Below are 23929 nucleotides of genomic sequence, written 5' to 3'. Positions count from 1 at the left end.
CAGTGCCAGCATTGTGGGCCTGGCTGGGACTTCATTTAATGCATTAGGAGCCTGGACCTATGTTCATTTAAAGCATGTAGCGTGAGGAAGGGCTCAGGACCTGGCAGTGGAGCCTGGCAGCTCCCAGCGAGGAAGGTGAGGCACAGGAAAATGAGGGGAGGCTCCATGGCGCTGCTGGCTTCAGATATGTGCTCTCTCGCTAGCTGCCGGTCCTGGGTGTAGCCGCTGTGATCGAGCAGATGTCCTGGGTATTGATCCCTGCACCCTGCTGCTGAGCCCCTCCCAGGGAGAGCACCAGGGCAGCAGCCCTGTGGAGGATGGGGCAGGACTGCATCATCTGGGGGCAAAGCCGTCTTAATTGGTGATAACAGTGCTAAGTGTTTGCCAGGAGATGAGGCTCATTCAGATGTATCGATCTGTGCTCCCCAGGGAGACCAGGACTGAACTGGCCGACTGCAGCCCTGACCAGGGGCCTCCCTGTGACAGTCCATGTCAGTGTCTGGGATTTGCCTCTCCTCCTTCATGTGTGGCTCTAGCTTCTGCCCTGCTGCAGATCCTCTGTTTTCAGATATCAGCTTCAGAGTCCACCTGGGGCCGCCCGATCGCTTAGATGGTGCATGCCTGGCTGGGCGGGAAGCCCTGCCTCCCCAGTGCCCAGCCAGCCAGGCTCCCTGCGTGCTATCCCTGCCGGCATCGGGAGTTGCGATGGGATTTTGACTGTGGCTTTTGTTTGGGTCCATACAGTAAGCAGGCTCTTTGGCACGGCAGCTACTGGTGCCACTAATCCCTGCCAGTGCTGCTGTTGCACCTGCATATATAACCCTGTGCCCTGCCTCACTCGGCAACACCCACCAGCCTAAGCAAACGGGTCATGAAACAGTCTCAGGATATCAGAGGTCGAAACACCACTGGAAACAGACTGCAAGGTGGCAGCACACCGGCCAGGGAGAATGCTCCACTAGGCAGGGGTGGTCCAGGGCAAGGACAGCATGGCAGAGTGGGAATGCATTTTGTTTTCACACGGCCACAGGATGGGTTTAATTTGGGTTTTGCACAGCTGGTTGGTGCTGCAGTGCTGCGGTTGCCTTGGAATCTCACTGCATGTTGGTCATCTTGCTTTGGAGTCATTCAATGTCGGGGGGGTGGGCGCACATGTCTGCAGGATGTGGGTGGAGCTGCATGTAGTCAACCTGCTCATGAGGTGGCCATTGTTGTGGGTCTTGTGTGCATTTGTCTGTCTGCTTCCATGTGAAGGGAGGCAAGTCTGAGCGCATGTGTTCCCTTGCCTAGTGTGTCTTGCTGGTGTCTCTTTGTAAGGGTGCTGCTAATCGTGCATCTATGTTGTGCCAGTCACTGCACTGTCTTGCCCTTTCTCCTTGGGGCTCCTGGATGTTGCGGGCGAGCCCAGTCTGGCTCCTTTGTGTGCAGGTAAAGCCTGCAGCCAGCGGTTCCAACTGATGGGCCGGTTCCCAGAACCTGGTATTATCAGGCTCCCAACTGGCAGGCAGGATATTGAATTTTTCCATTTGCATAATTGACCGGGACAGAGGAGCAAGCAGCTGGAGGTGGAACGTCCTGTGGCTGAAAGGTGACGGACAGCCCAGGCCTTCTGGCGATCCCAGCCAGACCACACTGGCCCTGTGTCTGGGAGCTCCTGCCAGACAGCACTGGACCTGGGTAATCCCCGCTGTCCCGTCCACATTCCCCAAGGCTCCTGCTCCTTGGCTCTTTCCTGCCAGGGCCACGTCCCCCTGTGGCTGCGCAATGCCTGGGCTGGCTTCCTCCTGCATCTGCCACCAACATATAAAGGATGCCTGCAGCTAGCACTGGCATGACCCCCGCCCAATCCTGATGTCCCCTTCACTGGGGCATCAGAGCAGAGGCAGGCAGGGCTCCTTGCTCCTGTCTGCTGGCGAATGCAGGTCAAGGCCAAGCCTTTGCACCCACTGGCCAGGCAGCAACACCTCTTCCTGAGACGAGGCCCAGCCTTTGGGGTCCAGGCCCCTCAGGACACAGGAGAGGCACCCTGGCTGCAGGCTTGCATGCGTGCTGTGTTGTTCAGAGTCCTTGGGCAGAGCTGAACACCTGTCATATTGGCTTACGTCGTGTTTGCCTTTTTCCTCAGCTTGCGGAGTGTAATGTGCGCCTGGCTCAGGTGGAAGGAGAGAACGAGGCCCTCAGAGTCCACCAGCGAGAGCAGCTGCTGGAGGTGAGGCATCTTGAGCACTAGGACGAGGTATAGGAAAGCAGCAGACACCATGGGAAAACAAGTGTGAGACCGGTCAGGGGAGCTGCGCCTGCCCCGTTAGGGGCCCAGCTGACACAGCTTGCCAACTCCTAGCAGCTGCACTCAAAGTCTGGAATGGGCTCCCAGGCACCGAGAAAGCAGATGTGGTGCCAATCTACCTAAAGGAGAAAAAAACGATTGTAGAGTTGAGGCTTAGCTTCAGCCTGAGGCCAGCCAGTGGATTCAGGGGTGATTTAAAGCCAGAGATCCTCTCTTCAGATCTCCCACAGAACACCAGCCATAGGCCTGCCTTGGACTGAGTCCTGACTGAGCTGAAACAGGTCTTCTAGAAGAGCATCCTGTCTGGATTCAAACGTTCCCAGTGCAGCACTAGCACAGGCCTGCATATGTGATCTGCATGGTGAATTCCTCTTGCTGTTCACATGTGCACCTTTTCTTTGCTGCATTTGTCTTGTTTCTGCTGCCCTTGGTCAGGTCCTTGTAGATCTTTTATCTGCCAGGCAGGTGAGTCCTCTGCTTCTGAGTCTGTCCCTGCGTAGGGTTTCATACACTGTGAGCCAGTCCTGACTTGACCCTAAGCTACATAAATCAAGCTCCTGGGGCCTTGCTCTATCACAGGTTTATCGTCCTTGAGGTTCTTCTGAGCCTTCTCCCACATGTCCACATCCCCAGCTCTTCCAGGCTTTTCCTGTAGGTCATGTTTTCTAGGCCTCTGAGTTTTGTCATTCTGCTGAAGTCTTTCTAATTTTTCCACAGTTCTTGAAGTACAGAGCCCAAAACACAACACAGTTTTCCAGGGGAGGCCTCAGTGCTGAATAGAGCAGAAGAATTGGTTTCCTTCGCTTTCAGATGATGCTCAGTTGATACAGCCCACTATACTATTGGTTTTTGCAACAAGAGCAGTTTCTTGAGTCCTGCTGAGTCTGTGGTCGGCTGTGACCCCAGGGACTTTGCATGCAGTTTGTCAGCCTCTCCAGTTGTTCCCCACTTTGTACTTGTGCCCGCAATTGTTCCATCCAAAGCATGCAGGATTTTGCACTTGTCCTCACCAGATCTCATTCATTTAACCCGGGACCATTTTGCCTGTTTATTAAGGTCATTCTGAATCCCAGATGCATCCTCTTCTCTGTCCTACCAGGACCCCTTTCAGTGTTACTACTACTACTCTGTCGGATCATGAGGTTTCATCATGACTTGTGATACTTTTTGGTTTTTTCAGTGGTTTTCTTGCTGAGAGGCAGGGAATGAGGAGCAGAGAATGGGAATTTGAAGGATAGGAGACTTGGAGAAAAGGGAGACAGCGAGGGAGCCTGGAGGGGCAGCACCTCCATGTCTGTAGCATTCGCGAGCTCTAGGGACCAGCAGTCCCTGGAGGCTGCCACAGGACATCTGCTGTGGAGCCCTGTCAGCATAATTTAGCACCAGGAGCATGAGTTATGGGCCTGCCCTTTACAGGAGGGCCGGCTGCTCAGCCCTGCCTGTCAGATGGGTCCCTCCTGCCTGATGGCGAGCTCTCCCAGCCAGCGGCTCACCGCATGGCACATCTGTGTGAATGTGGCCCCCATGCTAATGTCTCTCTGAAATGGAGCTGAGAAAGCTGTTAACCTCAGTTAGCCGCCTGTCCTCGCTGTGACCCAGATAAATCACCGGAGCTGGGGCTTCCAGGGACTCTCCCTCCAGGCAGGGGAAATGGATGGCCGTTCCGCACGGGTGCTACCCAGAGAGGACTGAGTTTCCAGCTCCCGCTGGGGAGGGAGTGGGGGGACTTCTGCTCCCAGGAGCTGTGCCTGGGTGTGGCTCCCATTAGGCTGCAGTCCTAGCCATCCGTCATGCCCTGGAGCCTGTGGCAGCCAGGCACTGGAGTGGCCAGGACAGTTCCCCAGGGTCCAGGAGCCCAGGCATGCTTACTGCCTTATGATTCCCATGTCCCTTCCTGTGCCTCAGGCAATTGCTCCATGCTTGCGAACTGCGTTGGAAGGGAAATAACACACGACCTGTCCCCTCCACGGTGCCCACTGCCCATGCCGCAGTGGTGAGAGCGGTTAGTTGGGTCTTTGGTGCCCACAGGCTGTCTCTGCTTCTCCTGCGCTCGCAGCCATGGAGGCTGCACAGTTGGACGGGGGTGCCACAGACCTTGGTGTAGCCACTGCCACCGCATTTACAGCATGCAGCACTGCATTGTGGACAGCGCCACATAGGCAGGGGGGGCTGGGCAGGGCTGGGCTGGGTGGGCTGCAGTTCCCTGCAGTGAGCCATGTGTCTCCTGCCAGGTGGAGGATTGGGTGGCCAGCCTAAGGAGCAGTGAGCGTGCCAGGGAGTGCGTCTCCTGTGAGGCAGGAATGCACGAGCGGGAGGAGCAGGCAGCAGAGCAGGTGTTGCTGCAGCAAAGAGTGTCTGGGCTGCAGGACGAGCTGTGGAAGAAAGAGGCCACAATGCACAGGCTGCAGACAGAGCTGCAGGATACCAGCCAGCTGGTAAGAAGCATGCAGCATCCTCCCAAGCTTGCGGGCCCAACTGGCAAGCACCAGTCTCCCAGCACTCCTCCACTGGGGCCACATGCGCTCTCTGCAGTGTCAGCCAGATGGCTCATCTTGCTCACAAGGAGGTGGGCACTCTCATCCTTTCTGGTGCCCGTGACCCACAAACTCACCAACCCAGAGGGAGAGATCTGGCTTCCCCCTCACAGCTTTGCCTGTGTGCCTGCCCTGGCCCAGTGACAGACCAAGGGGACTCTCATGGGCAGCTGGGCTTAGCAGGTTCCAGTCGGGTGCAGTCAGGGGTTTTCCTCCTCCAGTGGTCCTCGTGTCACTGCCACTGCATCCTTCCCCAGTCATTGTGCCCTGTGCCTGTGTCAGTGTCAGCAGGGGAAGGACAGGAACTTGACACCCATTTCAACTCCAGAAGGCGAGGTCCAGGAGCTCGTATGAGACACCGAGCCCACATTGATGCCTGGAGCTCCTGACTCCCAGCCTGCTCCCCAGGACCGGCTGCACTTCTTCAGTTGCTGCTGCTTTCCATGCAGGAAGTAGCCCTGTGCCTTCGCTTCCTGAAGGGCCTCTCCCCACAAGGCTGGTCCCGTCTGGTCCCCTGCAATGCCTTGCAAACTTACAGGCAGGGGCAGCAAGTTCCTTCTTTCCCACTGCTGGCACCCAGGTATCTCACTGGCCTCATGAATGCTCTTGAAAGGCCATAGCAGCCTGCCACGGCTCATAGTTTCTAGGGTCGGAAGGGACCTGAGCAGATCATCAAGTCTGACCCCCTGCCATGGCAGGACAGAGTACTGGGGTCAAATGACCCCGGCTAGGTGATTATCCAGCCTCCTTTTGAAGACCCCCAGGGTAGGAGCAAGCACCACTTGCTTGGAAGTTGGTTCCAGCTCCTAGCCGCCCTGACTGTGAAGTAGCGCCTCCTGATATCTAACCTAAACCTGCCCTCTGCCAGCTTGTGACCGTTGTTCCTTGTTACCCCTGGTAGTGCTCGGGTGAACAGGGTTTCTCTCAATGCCTGCTGGTCCCTCTTGGCCGGTTTGTAGACAGTCACCAGATCCCCCCTCAGCCTTCTCCTGTGGAGGCTGAACATCTTCAGGTCCCTTAGCCTCTCCTCGTAGGGCCTGCCCTGCTGCCCCCTGACCATGCGAGTGGCCCTCCTCTGGACCCTGCTCACTGCCTTTCTGCCTTTCCTTGGCTTGTCTGGGTCTGTGGAGGATGATTTCCCTCCTATGCCACGTGCTTGGGTCATGCTAGGCCCATATGGCTGGAAGTCAGCACCGTGAAGGTAGCAGGTGGATTGCACCACACATCATAGCCTGCAGCCAAATGAATTTGAGCCTCTGACACAGGGCTGTAAAGCAGACATGGCAGTGGTCGGTTGGCAGGAGGCCCGGTGTTCTGGAGCGGTAGAATCACTCCTTGCCTAGCCCTGTGGCTTGAAGTGCTGCTCACATTGGTCAAGGCCGAGGAGATACACCAGCCAGCGCAGGAATGTGTGAATACTTCTCTCTGAGCAGCAGACCTGCACAGCGGTAGCGCTGCAGAAGAGGGGCCTGCACCTGGGAGGCTTGGACTGCAGGGCTGGGTCCCCCCAGAAGGGAACATGTGCCCAAACCTGAGGGGTTGCTCTCCTGGTCCCAGTATGGGGATGCTGTTTTGTTTCCAGTGCCTGTCCCGACTCGGCTGCTGCTGGCTTTCTGACACGCCACCATTGGCCCCTGGGCTGGCTGTGATGTCCTCATCCCCACACCGTAGTACCACAGTGCTGCTTTCCCCAGGGAAGCTGGTCCTTAGTTGACTTCTTACAGCACTCTTCCTCTGCCTTCCTGGCCACGGGGAGCTGTGCACGACATGGCATGGTGGTGGCTTCTGGTGCTCCCACGTCTCTAGTAATGAGGCACATGAGAGTCCGAGCATCGGCCTCAGGATGTGGTGAAACCCAGCAAGGAGCAGAGATGCTACTGACAGCAGCATAAACATGCGAGCGGCCTTGGTGGGCTGGCGTGGGGAGGTGGCACATCTGCGCAACATGTGCTGCTTGTGCCTGGGGCTCCAGAGCAAGCCATGTGCTTCTGCCCCTGGCCACAGAGATAAGGAGAGCCCAGGCCAAGATGCAAGTCTAGATCTGCTGTCAGGACTCCTAGTTCAGTTCCCAGCCAAGGAGCTGCGTGCCAACTCCTGCACGCACGCCCAGTCACCCCTTTTGCTCCAAGCCTTTGGTGAGAGACCACCCAGGGAAGCAGCAGAAAGAGCTACCATCTGCCCGGCACATGGCCACAGACAGGCAGGGCCAAGGTAGGGCTGAGCCGAGTATCCCATGGCCTGGATGGCCTCTCACCTGTGCCTCTTGGCTGCAGCACCACCAGCAGGGTGAGCTGTGGGAGACTGGCCCCTGCCAGCCCCAGGCAGCCTTTTGTGCGTGTCTGCGGTTCTTCTAGAGGCTGCTCAGAGCTGTCTGGTTTTAGTAAAGGCTCAGAGGAACAGGTAATGGAGGAGTCTGCGCACCGCATCCTGTCAGCTCACACCTTTCTGCCGTGCTGGGGTCATCTTAGCACCTTGCATGGCAGAGGTGAGCACACTGCGACTGCACTGAGCTGCTTGTGCCTGGGAGGTGCGGTGTGTGTGCGCGCACTCCTGAGCTCTGGGTGGGTCAGTGGGAGATGCACATGAACGCACACATGTTGCACACTCCGGAGCCAGTGGGCAGAAGGGCACATGTGATGTCCATAAGGGCTTGTACTTGTGGGCATGCTGAATGGGAGGGCAGGGTGGAAAGCATGCAGACATACCATGTCTTGGGGGATGGGGGTGAGTTTGCCTGGGGACGTGGCTTCAAAGCCAGGGCCAGGCAGTCTGTGTGTGTCTGCAGGAGTCGTTGGTGGCTGTGTGTGAAGCATGGTTGTGGCACGGGGTAGCTATAGTCGGGGACCTGTCACTCGTACTGCGAAACATGGATGATTGCCGAGGGAACAGACAACGTTGCTGCTGGCTGAAATGGCCTGCAGGGCTGGCTCCCGACATCTGCCTCTGTAAAGGAGGAGTCCGCGGGCTGCGGAGAAACAGGCACCCTCCAGGCTGCGGTGGTCGTGGAGCCACGGCTGTTTGCACAGCCGCAGAGCCTTGAGGAGAGGCTGGGGGAACAATCTTGGATTCCAATGAATATTTACACTTGCATGGCTCCAGAGCCAAGTCCAATCACAGCACTGCGGTATGCAGGTTTGTGCATCAAAAGAAAAGGAGCGTAAAGATGGAGCTGCCTTTGGAGCGACGTATAAACACAGATCTGCCTGCTTGTGGCAAAACTAAAATGCTTTATTTCCGATGGGAGCAATTTATTCTTCAGGCACTTTGCATGATATTAGAAGGTGCTTGGCTGGGTTTTGAAGTGAGAGTCTTCCATGGATGGTCTTTAATTCAGAGGGAAAGAAAGGGATGGGGAGAGCTGTAGCCTATAATTTTGGCTCCATGCTAACAGGCTCCAGAAACGGGTGTTTCCATGCAGGTCTAGAGATGCCTCTTTGTGGTTGCAGCACAATCTAGTTCGGAAGGAGCTGCCCCTCCTTTATGCTTCTGATCGGAACAAGTGCGATGTGCAGTTGCCCACTACGTTTACATGAGCAGTTGCGTGACCCTGAACAGGGCAGACAAGGGACTAGGTAGATGAGATGGGTGTCCATCGTGACATCCTGAGGGGCTGGGCTGGGTGCAGAAAGAGAAGGGAAAGTCCATGTAAACTCTTGTGTGGATGAATAGATGGGGGTTTGCACCTGATTAGACTGGTGCAGGGGCTGTGCGTGGCAGGCTGCCTGGCATTGCTGAGGGATCTTGCAGAGATGGCCAAGGATGCTGAGGGCCCAGCACCATGGGCATGCTGCCTGGCAGGGCTGAGTGCAAGGAGCTGTGCCAGCAGCTCATACACGTCTCTGAGCACTGGTATGCAGTGCCCTGGCTGGGGGATCGGAGTCCTGGGCTGTAGGCAGGAGAATTTTCATAGACATTTCATAGATTTCATAGACATTAGGGCTGGAAAGGACCTCGGGAGATCATCGAGTCCAGCCCCCTGCCCAAAGGGCAGGAAGTCAGCTGGGGTCATAGGATCCCAGCAAGATAAGCATCCAATTTACTCCTGAAGGTGTTCAATGTAGGTGCTTGAACCACCTCCACTGGCAGACTGTTCCAGACCTTGGGGGCTCGGACAGTAAAGAAATTCTTCCTTATGTCCAGCCTAAAACGGTCTTGCAGGAGTTTGTGACCGTTCAACCGGGTGTAGCAGAGCTTCAGGAAGCAGGAAGGCCAGTCCAGGCAGGTGTAGGATGTCTGTAAAGCTCACCTCCTGGGCACAGCTGTGAGAGCTGGCAAGGGCATCTGCCACCATGCTGGAGTGTCTGTGGAGGAGGTGGGTAGGGGGAGCTTGGAGTGGGGTCGGGGCTGCATGGCTAATAGCTGCTGCTGCTGCTGGTTGGGGGTCGGTCTCCTCTTGGACACTATAAACGCAGAAGGACTCTGCACACAGGCACTGTGCCAGCTCTGACACCAGCCATGCCAGGTCCTGGTGCTTCAGTGATCCCTGGATTGCAGTTCCACAGCCCCACGGTACACAGGCACAACGGGATTGTGCAACTGCTAGCAGGGCAGGTGGAGGGACCTCACCAACCACCACGGGTACAGGGGCAGCTGGCATCACGCAGGACCATGCAGGTGCTCTGACAGTATTTGTGCATGTACAGGATGGGGCTGTGGCCCAGGAACTCACTGTCTGCCTTGGCGCCGTGCCTGCCCCCATACCTGAAGCAGAACTGGTTTCTGAGTCGGGACTGGTGCCACATGTGCCTCGGAGAAGCACTTTGTTGCCTGCCAGGTAAAATCTGTAGAGCGCCCAGGCCTGGCAGAGCAGAGCATGGCTGGCGTGTTACAGTCCAGAGGGACGCTCAGCGGTGGGCAGACCAGGCCGACATGGTTGCGAGGGCTGCTTGGTTGAGCATGTGACAGATCTGGCACGCGCACTGGGTGCCAAGCACCCTGAGCAGGCAGTGGGCAAGCTAATGTTGGTTTCCACCCTGACTTTGTAACCAGAAAGGTCAGCAGCATTGTGGGGGTGACCAGCGCAGGCCTCGGGGCAGCAGAGGGACCTTTGCGGATTCCCTGAAACCACAAACCTAGAAGAGCTGCTTGATACAGGGAAATGGAGACCAAGCTCCTGGGGCCAGGCCCAGTCCTGTAGACACCTGGGCAAGGCCTTGTTCTGTATCGCAGGGATTGCACAGCCAGACTGGCCAGCGCCAGCTGTGCTGTATTCCACGCCTCCCAGTGTGCAGGAGCAATCTGGGAGCCCGCGCTGTGCAGTTAGCAGCACTAGTTGTATTTAATACCTGGTCAGGAGGCAAGCCGATGCCATGGGACCAGGCTGGACAAGGCAGGACAGCTGTAAGGACAGTGCTGATTACTACAGAGCCACGCACCAGTGCTGGTGCAGCACGGACCTTGCATGCCGGCAGCTCACAGACTCAGTCTCACACAGACTCCTGAGAGCTCGACTCAAGGGCCGCTTGATCTGCAGTCTCGCTGCCTGAGCTGATGTGTAGCACCTCTGCAGCTGGAGGCTTGTGCCCTTGGAGCAATGTATAACCATCTTCTCTGCTACTCCCCACTGCACATCAAAGAGGAAGTCCTCACTGTGCTGCAGATGTCCCAGTGTCCATGACCACACAGCTAGTGGCTGGGGAAACGGAGCTACTGCAGGGAGTCGCTCCATGAACTGACATCGCGGGAATGTCTTGGAATTACCTCCCTCCTTGCTGCCTCCAGCTTCTGTGCCTTGCATGTATGTGGACCTTGGATTGAGCCCACGTTACTGTGAATCCTCAGGCTCCCAGAGAATCTGGCTGGGACACGTCACAGCTGCCATCATGCACTACCTGCGGGAGCCCTAGCCCCTTCCACACACAGCAGGGCCCCTGGCCTGCCCAGCATCTCAGGAGTGGCATTCGCTCTCTCTGCCTCATTGCCCGCTGCCTCGAAGCAAATTTCAGCAGATCCTTAGCATGCAGCAGGTCCTGACTTGCCAGGCTGGCGGACCACGTGGGCACAGTGGGGTCAACATGCCTATGCAGCAGTCTCTGCACTGTCTCAACACTACAAAGCCTTTCCTGAGCTCCTGGGCTGTGATCACTTCTTAGTGATGCCAGGACTTTTGGGGACATCCATGCCACTGCACCAGAGAGACCTGCCCCCATGCACAGGGACATGTCACCCCTGCTGGTGCCTGCTGTTGGCGCACATGAACCCAACCTGCAGCTGCACACAGGCAGCAAATGGTGTGTTCTCTGAGTCCACACTGCTGGCTTGTTATTGCAGATTCATGGACTCAAGTCAGGTGGAACCATTGGTCTTTCAGTCTGACCTGCATTTCACAGGCCAGACATACTCACCCAGTTCCTCCTGCATCCAGCCTGGTAACGAACGACTGACGAACCCATTGAGCCCGAGTGCCTTGGAAGACATTTGGGAAAGGGGAGTCCATGCGGCTGCTTCTGCACCCTCCTTTTTCCAAACCATTCCTCCAGCAGTAGCCAGCCCCCACGGCAGATGAAGGCTGCATTACAGGGACTGGGTATTTCCTGGTTTCCTAAGGTTGAAGTTTGCTGTACCAAAGCTTACTTTCTCCAGGCAATGGGAGGTGTGAAGTTAGCCAGTCTCCACACTCCATCATCCAGGGCACGCTCCATCATCAGCTGCATGAGGATGAAGGGCTGGGAATGCTGTTGTGTTGTTGCAGCCTAGCAGGCCAGGGAACATGCACAAAGCAGCTTTGTTTGAGCCCGTCTTGTGTTGGATGCACATCCGTTACTGTTGTAATGGCACTTAGCATGTCCTCTCTCTGCTTCTCCAGGCCCCAGGAAAGGCAGCTTGTGCCTGACAGCATCTAAGGTACCACCAGGCAAGGCTTTCTTCTTGCATGGCACTAGCACAGCTGTGCAACTGTGCGCCTTGTAGGCTCCCATCTGTGCCCAGTTCCCCAGCCCTGGAGCTCCCCATGCACGCTCCTACCACTTCCCTCCGTCCACGCTGGCCTCACAATCCCACCCCTGCCCCCTGTTCCCATCTTGCCTTGGTCCTTCTGTCTCCCCCCAGATCTTCCCTCACTATCCAGCTCTCCTTCAGCCTGGGCAGCTTGCAGCTTTGCCAGGGAGACGTGTCCACTGTCAAGGCGTTGTGTCAGTCATACAGTTGACGTGTGGCATGTGCAGGCTAATGGCTGTGACTGAGACCAGAGCCGAGCATGACAGCATGCTGGGATCATAGCTGGGGGTTTCCATTTTCCATTTGCTCTCTCTTTCTCCCTCATCTGCCCCCCTCCCCACCTTTTGCTGATTTGGTCTCTCAATTCCCTACAGAAATGGAGGGCAGCTCCTAACCAGCCCCATGTCATTTTTGACCTGCAGGTACAAGAAGCAAAGGCCCAGCTGGCTGGAACAGAGGCAGAAGTGGTCTTCACGAGGAGCAAATGCAGCACGGCACTGAGAGAGGTACCACCCATCAAAGCGCACACCACGATTGCTGTCCTTGCCCAGGCAGGGACCCCACTCCCAGCACATGCGGGAGGTGTTCCCACCACCCTCCAGGCTGGCTGGGAGAAATGAGAAGCTAGCTTTGATTGCATCTTCTGTCGGGTACACAGTGTTGATCTAAAGGGCAGGTAGCTTAGACTCTAGCTGCTTCTCCCCAAGGCCTGAGAAAGGGCATCGTGTACTCCGTGGGGTGTTGTGGTAGGGACCCAAGGAGGGATGGGCAGCGCCCGGCACCTGTGCTCCCTGCTTTAGTTCAGGATTTGCCAGTATTGGAAAGCCAGTCCCAGCAGCAGCCAGGCAGGTTCCCAGCACTGGTGCCGTCCTCACTGTTCCCCGTGATGTTTGTTTTTGCACATTTGTCCCTGCCTCTCTCCTTCCTCGTGGAGCAGACTGGCTCCCTGGAGCTGCAGAGGGTTTTTAATATGTATTTTTTCAAGTGACCGGCTGGGTCCCTGGCAGAGATAATGAGATCATTCTCATTTGCAGAATGCAAAGCTGCAGTGCAAGACTTTCCCATTCGTTATTTCTCCCTGCTAGACTCTGACCATGCTGCTGGTAGGGTGCGTGTGTGTGTTGATATTCCACACCAGCCGAACGTACAGTGTCTGCTCCAGACAGTACCCAGATGTGATTAGACCTGAGGTACCAGTTTCCTGTGAACACAGAGAATTGGAAATTATCACTAGAACGGCAGAGCAATAACCTTTCGGGCTCATTAACATTCTACCAACGGAAACTCTCTTCCTGTTTTCCCTTTCATGAGTCTCGCCCGGTGCCACAGACTCTCAGTGTGTGGGCGGTTGGGACCCTCCTCTCCCCCGTTTCATCTGCTCATCAGGTTCACGCAGAGATTTTGCATACTGCATGTTTATGTTCACTGCCTCCTGGGAAGCATGCCATAAACCTGAGGGCAGCATCTCTACTGAGGAGCTAGCTGGTCTCCGGCCTGTCACCCCAATGCCTGCACCTGCTTTTGCCCGTTCCTGAGCAAAGGGAAAGCACTGTTCCCCGCTGTAGTTCAGAGACCAAGAGGCAGGGTGGGAGGCTTTGCAGGCTGCACCGTCCTGCCTCTGGGACTGACATTGGGGCCCGAGGAGCAAGAGGGGCGCACAAATGCTCCAAGACAGGCCAGGGCTATTGTCTGTGTCTGCGGCAGCCTCCTGGTTTGCAGGGCAACTCTAACACCAGTGGCCGTAGCGTCTGCTGCGGCACTGCCCGCATCCCACCCCCTCCGCCTTGTGCCCTATGCGGGACCCATCGCCTTGTGCACGGTGTTGCTCCCATGGGCTGTTCACAATTGGTGGGGCAGAGGAGCTTCTGGTGACACAGAACAGTATGACTATTAAACAGATGGGAAATTGGTGTTTATGGAATTTGGGCTGTAATCATATTACTGAAAGTATTTGGCAGGGGAAGCCACGTGAGCACAGGCTGCAGAGCTGCCTTTGATCTGTGGCATGCTCCCTTTGGGGTATTTTCCACGACTGATACAGACTCTGCTTAACCCTGGACAGTTTCCCTGGCTGCATCAGCCAGCGATCACAATGATAAAACCAGAGCCAGAACCTCCCGGTTGGGCTGTTTCTGTCTCCGCAGGAGCTCAGGCGAGTGTGCCAGCTGCTCACACAGCAGTGCAGGGGACCTAGCATGTCTCACCCAGCCACACACCCACGCTCTCTGTAGTGTAAACACACACGTGTGTCTGCTGCAGGGCTCCAGGCTGTACAGCAATTGCGAAGGCTTCTGTGCTTGTACTTATGGGCTATTATATCTGCTTATAAGGTACTTATCAGCGGTGGCATTTCTAAACTGCCTCTCCCTGGGCAGATGAAATGTGCTGGGGTGATTACAGGTTGAAGCTCCATTGTTAGAGTTTTTTAATATTAAGTGTGAAAAGCCCTGTTTTGTCCTGTGCTGTAATGCTGCGTGTGATTAGAAGATTGTGGCGGAGGTGAGTGCAGCCACAAATACTTCGCTTGTGCATCTCCTGCTAATGAGTTTCCAGTGAGCGGCATCGGGAGTCGTAATTTGATAGTCGTTCCGAGCAGAGCAGCGCTGCGCGGCATCGCTCGTCCCCATTGTCCCGTCTTGCTGCGCGTGTTGATCGGGCATTAAGAAAACATGTCCCTCCCCTCCCAGAACGCCAGGCTGGGGGAGGCTTTAAATTCTTATGGTTTTTTTTTATTCTTTCTCTTCAGAGGAACACAACTAGGAAATGATTGGATCTTTGACAGAACAAAGGTATTTTTGATGGGCTCTGTAATATACTGTGTTAATGCGTCCAGTCCCTCATTGTCTGCTGTCTGATCCCATCCTTCTGCCAGACAGTCACTGCGGGATGAGTCACTTTTAATGTCTGATAATCAAGGTGAATTTTCAAAAAGCTGCCATTTCGGAATCACGCACTATATCACAGCGCCGGGCCGGGGCGGGCCGTAGGAAGGCAAAGAGAGACATCTACCGCCCCTCCCGGGTACTGCACGCCTCGCCTGAGCCGGGCCCCCAGCGCTGTCTGGAGGCTTTCATTCCATCAAGACATGCATCCTGGGAAGCAGACGGCGTTAATTACAAATTGAAAATAACTTCAGCACTAATGAAAATTATACATGCAGGAGGAAAGGTCTTAGTTAAAGCAGACAAGGGGATGGAATTAGCGATCAGCCGTTTGGGGCTGGATTCTGTACCTGCGGAGTAGATCGTTGCCCATTCAGTAACAAGCGTGCATGTGGAGCGAGGCTTTCTCCCCCAAATGCTGCATAAGCAGCCAAACCTGCCCAGAAATGAATTCAGGCCGAAGAGCCTGCCAGGGCAGCAGTGGGGAGCTGAAAGCCCAGTCCTTGAATGCAGAGGGGGAGGATTTTGGATTCAGGCAAAGGAACACAGCCCTTTGTGGATGGGATTGTCCACTCCAAGTGCTGCAATCCCTGACAGACAAAGGCTGATTAAAGGCACATCGGGCCATGTGTCCCAGGTATCCCCACTCCTCGCCAGGAGGGGAGTGCAGCCCGTTATCTGTGTCGGAGCGACGATGCGCTGTTATATAATAGCCCAGATGAGCACCAGCAGCCTCTGTGTGTTATTCCGAGAGCTGAGCACCTATAAATAGACACAGGATGTGTTGATGACAGGGATGCTGCTGTGATTTAAAGACAGCCTTTGAAGCCTTGTCCCCCTGCGGTCAAGACGTACAGGGGCTGGGGCATAAAAACACCGATGTGCCCATGGCTGCTGCAGCGGCAGGTCGGTGCCAGCACCAGCCTCCTCTCCCCTCTGCTTCTCCAAGGAGAATGGCTTCTCCCAAGACTGCTGCAGCTCTTGAGCAGATTCCTGTACCTCCCTCATGCCAAGAGACTCAAACACCACATCATACCCTCACCGAGCGGTGCCCACAGCCCGCTGCATGCTTCTGCCACTCTCTGCTAAGCAGCAGCCTTAGTAGTTCTTGAGTGGGGGAAGCCAGGCCATGGTGTCAGGATGGGCGTGCAGTGCACCAGCCCCTCCAGCATAGCTGCCCTGTGAACAAGTCTGGATCCAGGCACTGTGTACAAAGATGGCCCTGGGTCCTCACCAGTTTGCTCCGTCTGCTTGCTGCAGGCTTTCCTTAGGGCCTTCCTGCCAAGTTCAAGGGATCAAAGAGCACCCTTGCATAAGGCATATGTGCTCCCTTGGGGCAGCATGAGAACCCCTGAGCACAGGCATGTCCTTTGTGCCAGAAATGCCTCCAGGCCTCCTCCACCCCTAGCTCAGCAGGCAGCAGCCATCCGCTGGGAAGCTCACGCACTCCCTGCGCATCTCGGCGAGGAGGGGCCTGGGTGGGTCACCAGAGATGCACACACCAAGAGGGGGACCATGCCTGCCTTCCCATGAGCTCTGGGGGAGCTCCGCTGCTTGTACTGACGGCGGGGCCTGTCACCTGCATCAGCACCCTGGGGAGCAAGGCACCCAGCAAATGGCACCAGAAAGCACGAGGCAGCTGCTCCGGGCATCATGTCCAGGAGACCTGGGCACGAGGGGGTTGGAAGTCTGCTTGCCTGGGGTGACAGGTGCCCAGCCAAGAGTTTCACTGGTCTGGCCCCTATGTGTCTCCCACTGCGGCCACCTCCAGGCCTGGAAGGAGGTGGGTGATGTTGTTTCCCTGCCAAGATTGCATCCTGTCACCTTTGCTGCTGGTGGCCCCACAGTCCTGGGCACTGCTGCCCGGTGAGAAAGGCTGAGCAGAAATGTTGGAAGAGATGGGGATGTTGAGCTGCTCAGGCACCTCTGGAGTTTGCCGTACTCCCTGTGGAGAGGGCCCTGGGTATCACTGGCCCTGGTCGAGCTGCCATTCAGGGAGGCCTCATGTGCTGTGGGTCACGTTTGAAGTAGGCTTTTGGCTAGCTGCCACTGCTCCCAGAGGAGGACGTACTCCACTGCCCATCAGGCGTCCTCATCAGTCCTTCCTTCTCAGCGCAGTTGTGCCTGGGACAGCTCGACAGGCAGTGTTTAATGGGCATCTCTGTCCTTCCCCGTTTTACGTCAGCCTCAGGTATCCTGGAAAACTCAGTGAGCATCCTCTTCACTCAACTAGGGAGAGCGCTGGGCATGCTTCCCTCATGGGGTGGGAGTAGCTGCTTATCTGGCTTTTGGCAAAACCCCTCCTTTGGATATTATGGCTTGTTCGCAGAAGCTGTGTCCCGGGCCTGAGGGTGGAGATCTGCATGCAGGAACTTCTGCAAGGCTGTGTTAAGTCCCATCTTTCCGTGGCTTCATCCCAACAGCCTGGAGTCCACAGCAGCAGATGTGCATGGAGACCTGATAGGAAGCTGCTTTCCCTCTCCAATCTTGGTTCCTTGTGTTGGTTGCACCTGTTGGAGGTCGCAGCTCCCTGTTATGCGATGGTTTGGAGAACGGGGAAGCGTTTGCACAATTGGTGCCTGGCATCAGCCGGCGGCGCAGTGGCCAGAAGGCTCTGGGCCTGTGATGCTCTGGTCAGAGCTGGGCATGTCCTGAGTTTCTCTGGGTGCATCTCCCGAGGCCTGTGCGGCAGAGAAAGGGGAGGGCTGCGAATCGAGGGGATAGTGTGGAGGACAGGAGCGCCTTGTTCTCAACGCCCCATCTCGCTCCAGCTTTGCTTTGCTTTGCTGTTGGCTGCAACAGGGCAGCCCTTGGCGGTGTTTGCAGCGCTGGGAGAGAGCCGCTGCAGGGCATTGTTGGGGGGGGGCACGTCTGCTTCCGGGCTGAAAGAGCCCAGCTCTGGTGCCCTCGAGCACCCGCAGGGAGGGCAGCAGAGCCTGTGGCTTCCCTGGCTGATGGACTTTTTTACAGGCGGGTTTGCCTTTCTGTTTGCTGAGAGCCGTGTATGCGACAGGGGGCAGAGCACCCAGCCGCAGGACAGGCATCTGCCACGTGACAGGCATCTTGTGCCGCATGCGCGTGGAAGCATGCATGTCTGCGGGAGGCTGCAGAATGCGGCAGATCCTGCAGTGGCTCCAAGTTGTGGGTGCTTGGGATTTTTCTGTTGGGCTGCTCCGTTTTCATGGGGCCTGAGAGGTACTGTCACGTATTTCTCTAACAGCGTTTGACCTCTGTTATGGAGACTGACGCCACGGTAGTGCGGAGCTGGGAGGAGGAGATGTGGGTGTTCTGCTGTCAGAAAGGTGGGGCCTGCCTTACCCTTTGCTATAAAATAAGTAGCACAGGCCTCCTGAGCATGCGCCCAGACACCTTAGTGTAGTGCAGTTGGTGTGATCGGTTTGCTTCCCAGGGAAGCTGCTTCCCCGGGGCCCTCTTCAAAGGCCCATGGTCAGGTGCATTTGCTGTTGACACTCTTTCTCATGAAAGTATTTTTCCACCCCTCCATAACTACGAAGTGGATGCCAGTCTCTTCTGGGTGACTGTCTCCGAGTCCTCAGTGTGGAATAGAGCCACCCACATGCAGGCTGAGCGCACAAACCTGAAGATTTCAGGGCAGCTGCTGCCTCAACCTCACAAACATTCAAGTGCGTGCTTCTCTCCTCTGGCCTGCGACAGGCCAGAATCCCAGCTAGAGATAGCAAAAAGCTGGATTCCTGCCCCAGGCTCCCAGAGACTTGTCCGACAATCTGCACTGTCCTTGTTGAAGCAAACCTGACTCATAAGTGGTTTGGTAGGAAGCAGATGATCTCACTTGGCATCTCCAGCTCAGGAGCACGGGGCAGAGGCAATGGGTGACCTCTCATCAGACCTCCTGTGTGACACTTCCTGCCTGCGGCCCAGCCCATGGGTAGAGGTGCCCAGCCACGGGGAGCGTGTCCTCAGGGGAACTGCAAGCCCGACACATCTCTGGCTTTGTCTGGCTGCAGCTTCCAGCCCTGGTTCTTGGCACGTGCTTGTTTGCTGGAGAAGGAGCCCTCAGTTCTCAAGCATCCAACCCGCAGAGCTGCTAATGACTGGGATCTAGTTGCTCCTCTCCTTTCCCTCGGGTAAACCCAGCCCCTCATTCCTTTCAGCAAGGCCTGTCCTCCAAGCACAGGCACTTTCATGGCTCTTCTCTGAACCCTCTCCAGCCTCATAGCATTGCCACCAAACTAGGTGCACTGTTCCAGTGGAGGTCAGGGCACTGCCAATTACAGAGGTCATCTGACCTCCCTGCTCCTGCTGGCAGCCCTCATAAACCCCCCTTACAGCTCCAGGGACCGCACCAGCCCTGCTGGCATGGTCACACCAGAGGTTCGTGTCCAGCTGAGCATCCTCTGCAACCCCACATCTCTTCCAGAGCCACTCCTCCCCTGCACCTGTTTTCCAAGTGGCCCACTCTGCTCTGTGCTGCTCAACTATCCCCACGCTCTTGGCCACTCCTCCAGGCGGTTCCCTGCAGATGGTATCATTAACTGTATCGTTTACAAGCTGATGTTCTCTTCCAGCACCGCAGAGACCCAGCGGATGGGGCAGGTCCAGCCAGCCCCTCGTCACGTCCCAAACCTGTCATGATGCTGACATGTCTCCATGTCACAATGCTAACATGATACTATTTGCTTTTTGCTCTAAGTGAATTCTTCCCTTCTGCTGTTTGACTCGTGGCTTCTTGCGAAATGGTGATGGTGCAGTCTAGGAAAGCGTAAGGTGTGTGCATTCCTTGTGGGACGTCAGAGGCCTTTTCAGGAACATGAGGAGTTGGCAGAGGAAGGTAACATGGACGGGTTCAAAATGGCCTGACACTGGTGACTGAAAGCACCATCGCTTGGGGTTGCAAGTCCACATGAAGTGTTTCAGGTGAATTGGGCTTTCCGTGCCCTTGCTGAAGCATGGCCCCCAGAAGCAGGCAGGATTCCAGGGCCGGGGGGTGTATGCGAGTTGCAGCTCAGGTGGCACAGCACAGAGGGTGAACGGGGAAGGGGTGATTTGTAACTCAGGTGGGCCTGCAAAGCTGGGCCTCAAACCATGCAGGGACCTTTGACATGGGCTGGAGATAGTCAAAGACATTTCAAAGTCCCTCTACCCACGGTGAAATCTCCCTGCCTTCCTGGCATGTGGCAGCCTGAGCTCTGCCCAGCGCAGGTCAGCAGGGAGGGGCCAGGTCAAGAAACCGGGCACCTGCCCACCTGCTCAAGGAAGGCAGACGCCAGATCCCTCCGCTGGCTCGCGTGGCCGGTGGGGAGGTCAGCTTGGGACCAGCGCAGCGGTCTCCTGGACAGAGGCACTGCCTCCCTCTCGCTGGGGTCAAGACACGGGGTCAGAAGTTTGGCCTCCTGTCCCAGCTGGGCGCAGGCTCACTGTCCGATCCTGGCGTGGTCTGTTGGACCTGGGCTATTAAATGACATGCGCTCAGTTTGCAAATGCACGCGTGTTGTTTGTGTGCTGCTGGCAGTCCCTGCTCCTGCTTAGTGGGGCCCTTGTCTGCGCAAACAGCCTGGGAACACAGATACCCTCTTGGCCCATGCACAGGCAGTTAGTTCAGGCTCTGAAAATCAGGTGCTAAATGCATCTGGGCCTTTGCTTCCCCCGTGTAAGATGGGGATAACAGTGCTGGCGCCTCTCGGGAGGGCAGTGAGGTTCAGCTCGTGAATATGAAGTGGCTCGAAGGCCTCAGATGGACAGTGTGGTGCCATGGTGCGGAGCTGAGTCACCAGCGCGCGGCCTCGCCAGCGGCCCATGTTTGCAAATCGTCGTGTGTAATCAGCATGGGGAGGGGAGCTGTGGTGGCGTGGGGGTATGAGACACAGCTGGTGCAAAGCACTCTGGGCATGCACACACTGTCCTTCACGCTGAGCCGCCAGTGTCTGCCCACGGGCACGGGGGGTCCGTGTGCCTATGGAAGTGCTGGCTAAGAGCAGGGGAGTGGGGTGGGCATGCGTTTAAACAGACGCAGCGCCAACCTTTCCTCGCAACAGAAAACCTCTGAATCCCTCCTCCACCCTGTCTGCCAGCTCCTCTGAGTGAAATCTCAGCTCCCTTTGTTTTCCTGATTTCCATTTTGTATCCTAAAATATTCGCTCCGAGTTCCGCCTGACAGACGTCCCTAATCTAATCTCCACGTCTGCTTTCTAATTTTCGCAGTCAGGATAAAACAGATCGGCTGGCGTTAATTGCCTGTGCAGCGGCCCGAAGCTCTGAGCCATGATTTACGAGCTCGGAGCAAGCGCTCTGCAACACATTTTTCTTAATTTATTTTTAATGAGTCTCTCAATTAATTTTCTTGGAAACATCTTAATGATGTTGGAGGCGGGTGTTAATGAGGTCTGCACCGGCTCCTCGTTTTGCATATTTTAAGTGTGGAATGGCATCGCCGGCGCGCCCTCGGTTTGGGAAGGAAGGCGGCTCGTGGGCGGGTGGAGACTCTCGCTGACATCCGTGCTCTGACCTTGCCCGGGCCTGGCCACGTCCCGAGCCTGAAAACTGCAGACATCCACGTGTGCCCTCATCTGCGTGTGCCCCCACCGACCAGACCACAGCCCCTGGCTGCCACATGTACCCCCTGCCAGGAGCCAGCCCCAGGCTGGTCAGTGGGCACGGCGCAATGTCTGCCACCCCGCCACTCTGCTGCGATGCCCACATCTTCCCTGCATATTGTGCCATGGTGGGAGAGGAGGCAAAGCGGGTCCATTTGGCTGCAGGTCTCTCGCCAGGGGCCAAGAGGATGGCGGGGCAGGGCTGGGATTGCCAGGGCCCGCTGATGCCTCCCTGCCTGGGGGCCAGCCCGGGGCCTGCCTGGAAGCCAGGCTGCCTGTCTCTTCAGAACGGGCGCAGTGGGTCTGTCCTTTCCAGCTCGGTCCCGGCTCGGGTTTACAGTTCCTTTTCCTTTTGCCTTTAATTGGTGATTGTGTGTGCTTCAGTGAAATATGGCAGCTGAATTGCCTTTTGTTTTCTCACAGCACGTCAGTCTTCATTAAATCAGAGAGCAGCGAGAAAGGATTCGCTTTTGTCCCAGCCAGAACGCGGCAGCTGTTTAATTTCAATTAACATGGCACTGAAAAGAATAACATTAAGGCAGTAATTAAAGCGAGCCCTCACCTCTAGCGCTCGCCCCGCCGGGCTGCATGGAGCGGAGTCATTCCACAGCACAGGAGGCCGCGGGCACGGGGAGCTGCGCAGCTCTGGGCGCTGGGCGTTGTCCAGCCCGTCACGTCAGCTGCGGCCCGGGGCCGGCGGTGCAGCCGGGCTCTGCGCTGCACTGGGGGGCTGCCGAGCAACCAGGTTTCCTCTGCACCCCGGTGCTACACGCCTCGGCTCCTGCCTCCCTGCCTGCACCAGGCCTGGCTCCCCGCACGGCACGGCCGTCCCAGGCTGCTTCGTGCCAAGGCTGGAGCGGCCTTCCTCGGCTCAGGGTGTCTGAGACTCCAGCCTGCAGCCCTGCGTGGTCCCTGGGGAGGGGGTGAGGCAGGTGGGCAGGCTGCGTGGCTACTCCTGCCCCAGCAGCTGCCCCTTGTCCCTTCCTGCTGGAGACAAGACTCCCTGGCCACATGCAGCTGCTCGAGGCACAGGAGTGTACGGGGGCATCTGCACCAGCCTGGGTGGCCCTGGGTCGTGATGTCGGCAGCACCATGCAGCCTGGCTGGCCGGGCGCAGAAGCATGGTTGAAGCAGCTGCACAGGTTGAATGCTTGTTAGCGTGCCTAGCCATTTCTCATGTGCCTGGGGTGGGAGCAGGTCTCCCCTGCAGACAGGGAGCCTGTTGGCAGTGCATTTGCTTCTCCAGCGCAAACGGGAGCACGGCCTGGCAGCGTTGCCGTAGCGTGTGGGTGCACGCCATGGGCTGAAGGCACGTCACCCTGCATGGGGCGAGGCCGGGCGCGCTGACCACATCTTTGGCTTCTTGGGGCTGAGCTCTGCGGCCCTGCTGCATCACTGGGATGGGCCCGGCTGGTGATTTTGTAGCCAGCGCACGGGCAAAGGGATCAGGGTCATGGGAGCTACGGCAGGGACCAAAGACCAGTGTGGTGTGAGCACGGAGCGGGGAGGGCTTGAGCCTTTCTCCACAGGGTCATGTCCCCTGTGGACTGGGATTTTCCTGCCCAGAGTCCTGCTCCTTCAGCTCAGAGCATGCTGGCTTCCCCCCCGAGGTGTCCACAGGCACCTTGCCAGATACATGCCACGGTCTGGGCAGAGTTAAAGCAAAAAGAGCTGACAGAGGAAAGCAGCCGTGGCCCCAGGGAGGACCTGCGCTGCGGCCCGGGGTTGGTGCAGCCTCCGCGCGCCAGGGAGAGGCCAGGCCCGCAGCGCGGGTTGGAGAAGCCGGCGGGGGGCTGCCGAGGGACCCTGCAGCAGTTTCCTGGGGGCTTTGCCCGGGCCTGCTGTGGGCCACCCACCAGCAGCAGGCAGAGCACAGGCCTGGCAGGCAGCGCTGCCCACGGACGTGGCGCGGCAAAGGGCACGGAGGCCCCCAGCATGGGCAGGGCCATGGGCATAGGCCTGTGCTGCGCCTCGCCGGCCGCAGGCAGCCACCGCCCGAGCAGGGCTGCAGTCCGCAGGGAGAAACGAGGCCTAAATTCAATTGCAGCTGCGCAAGAGCCGGCGGCGACGGAGGTTAAGTGGCCCGGCTCTGTGCCGCGCTCCCTGCTCACGTGCCTGCGATCTGCTCCCGGAGCCGGTCGGCATGGCAACTGACGATTTCCATTACAGCACCTTGGTGTGCGCAGGCTGGGCCCAGCCCCAGCCTTAGCTTGGAAATTTCCAGTTAAAATATATATGAAAAGGCAAAACTGGAGCGCAGGGCGCAAACTGGAGCCCGGCACTGCCACTCACAACCCCGAGGAGCTGCCCCCCGCCAGGCTCGCTGCGCCAGGGCCTGACCGTACATGGCCCCTTCCCCCGGCCTCGGGGCGCCTGCCCTCCGCCACGCTCGCTGCCAGCTTGGTCAGGCCTCAGCAGGCCCTTGCAGTGTCCTTGCTCTGTGCTGGCTAAGATGACCCAGTCGCCCCGCCAACCCCCACGTGCCGCCCTCGCTGCCAGCACGAGGGGCTACAGCAGGCGAGCCTGCCCGCGGCGGGCCTCGTGTGCCAGCGCAGGCAGCAGCTGCCTCAGGCCAGTGCATTCAGCCCAGGGCACCGGGTTTGTTCGTGTTGGCTGCAGCAGGTGCCCAGGCCAGAGGGCTTTTCACCATGGCTCCGGTGCTCGAAGCAGGAGAACGCCCCTCCGGCAGCAGGGAGCCAGGAGCCCGCCCGGGGCAGG

At 57.3% G+C, this 23929-nt stretch overlaps 1 protein-coding gene across 1 annotated transcript in view; it reads left to right on the top strand.

Annotated features, from left to right (window-relative positions):
- LOC149856976 (uncharacterized) overlaps nt 1-23929 on the top strand; it is a 155476-nt gene that overhangs the window by 118288 nt on the left and 13259 nt on the right. The window contains exons 9-11 of the mRNA XM_090063586.1: nt 2126-2209; nt 4519-4722; nt 12180-12263. Coding sequence (XP_089919712.1) covers nt 2126-2209; nt 4519-4722; nt 12180-12263 — 372 coding nt within the window. The remainder of the gene's footprint in view (nt 1-2125; nt 2210-4518; nt 4723-12179; nt 12264-23929) is intronic.

This window comes from Crocodylus siamensis, chromosome 9, assembly GCF_052110815.1.
Source record: "Crocodylus siamensis isolate JL-2025a chromosome 9, ASM5211081v1, whole genome shotgun sequence".
Taxonomy (NCBI): Eukaryota; Metazoa; Chordata; order Crocodylia; family Crocodylidae; genus Crocodylus; species Crocodylus siamensis.
The sequence above is the reverse complement of the archived record's forward strand: the minus strand, read 5'-3'. Positions and strand labels throughout refer to the sequence as shown.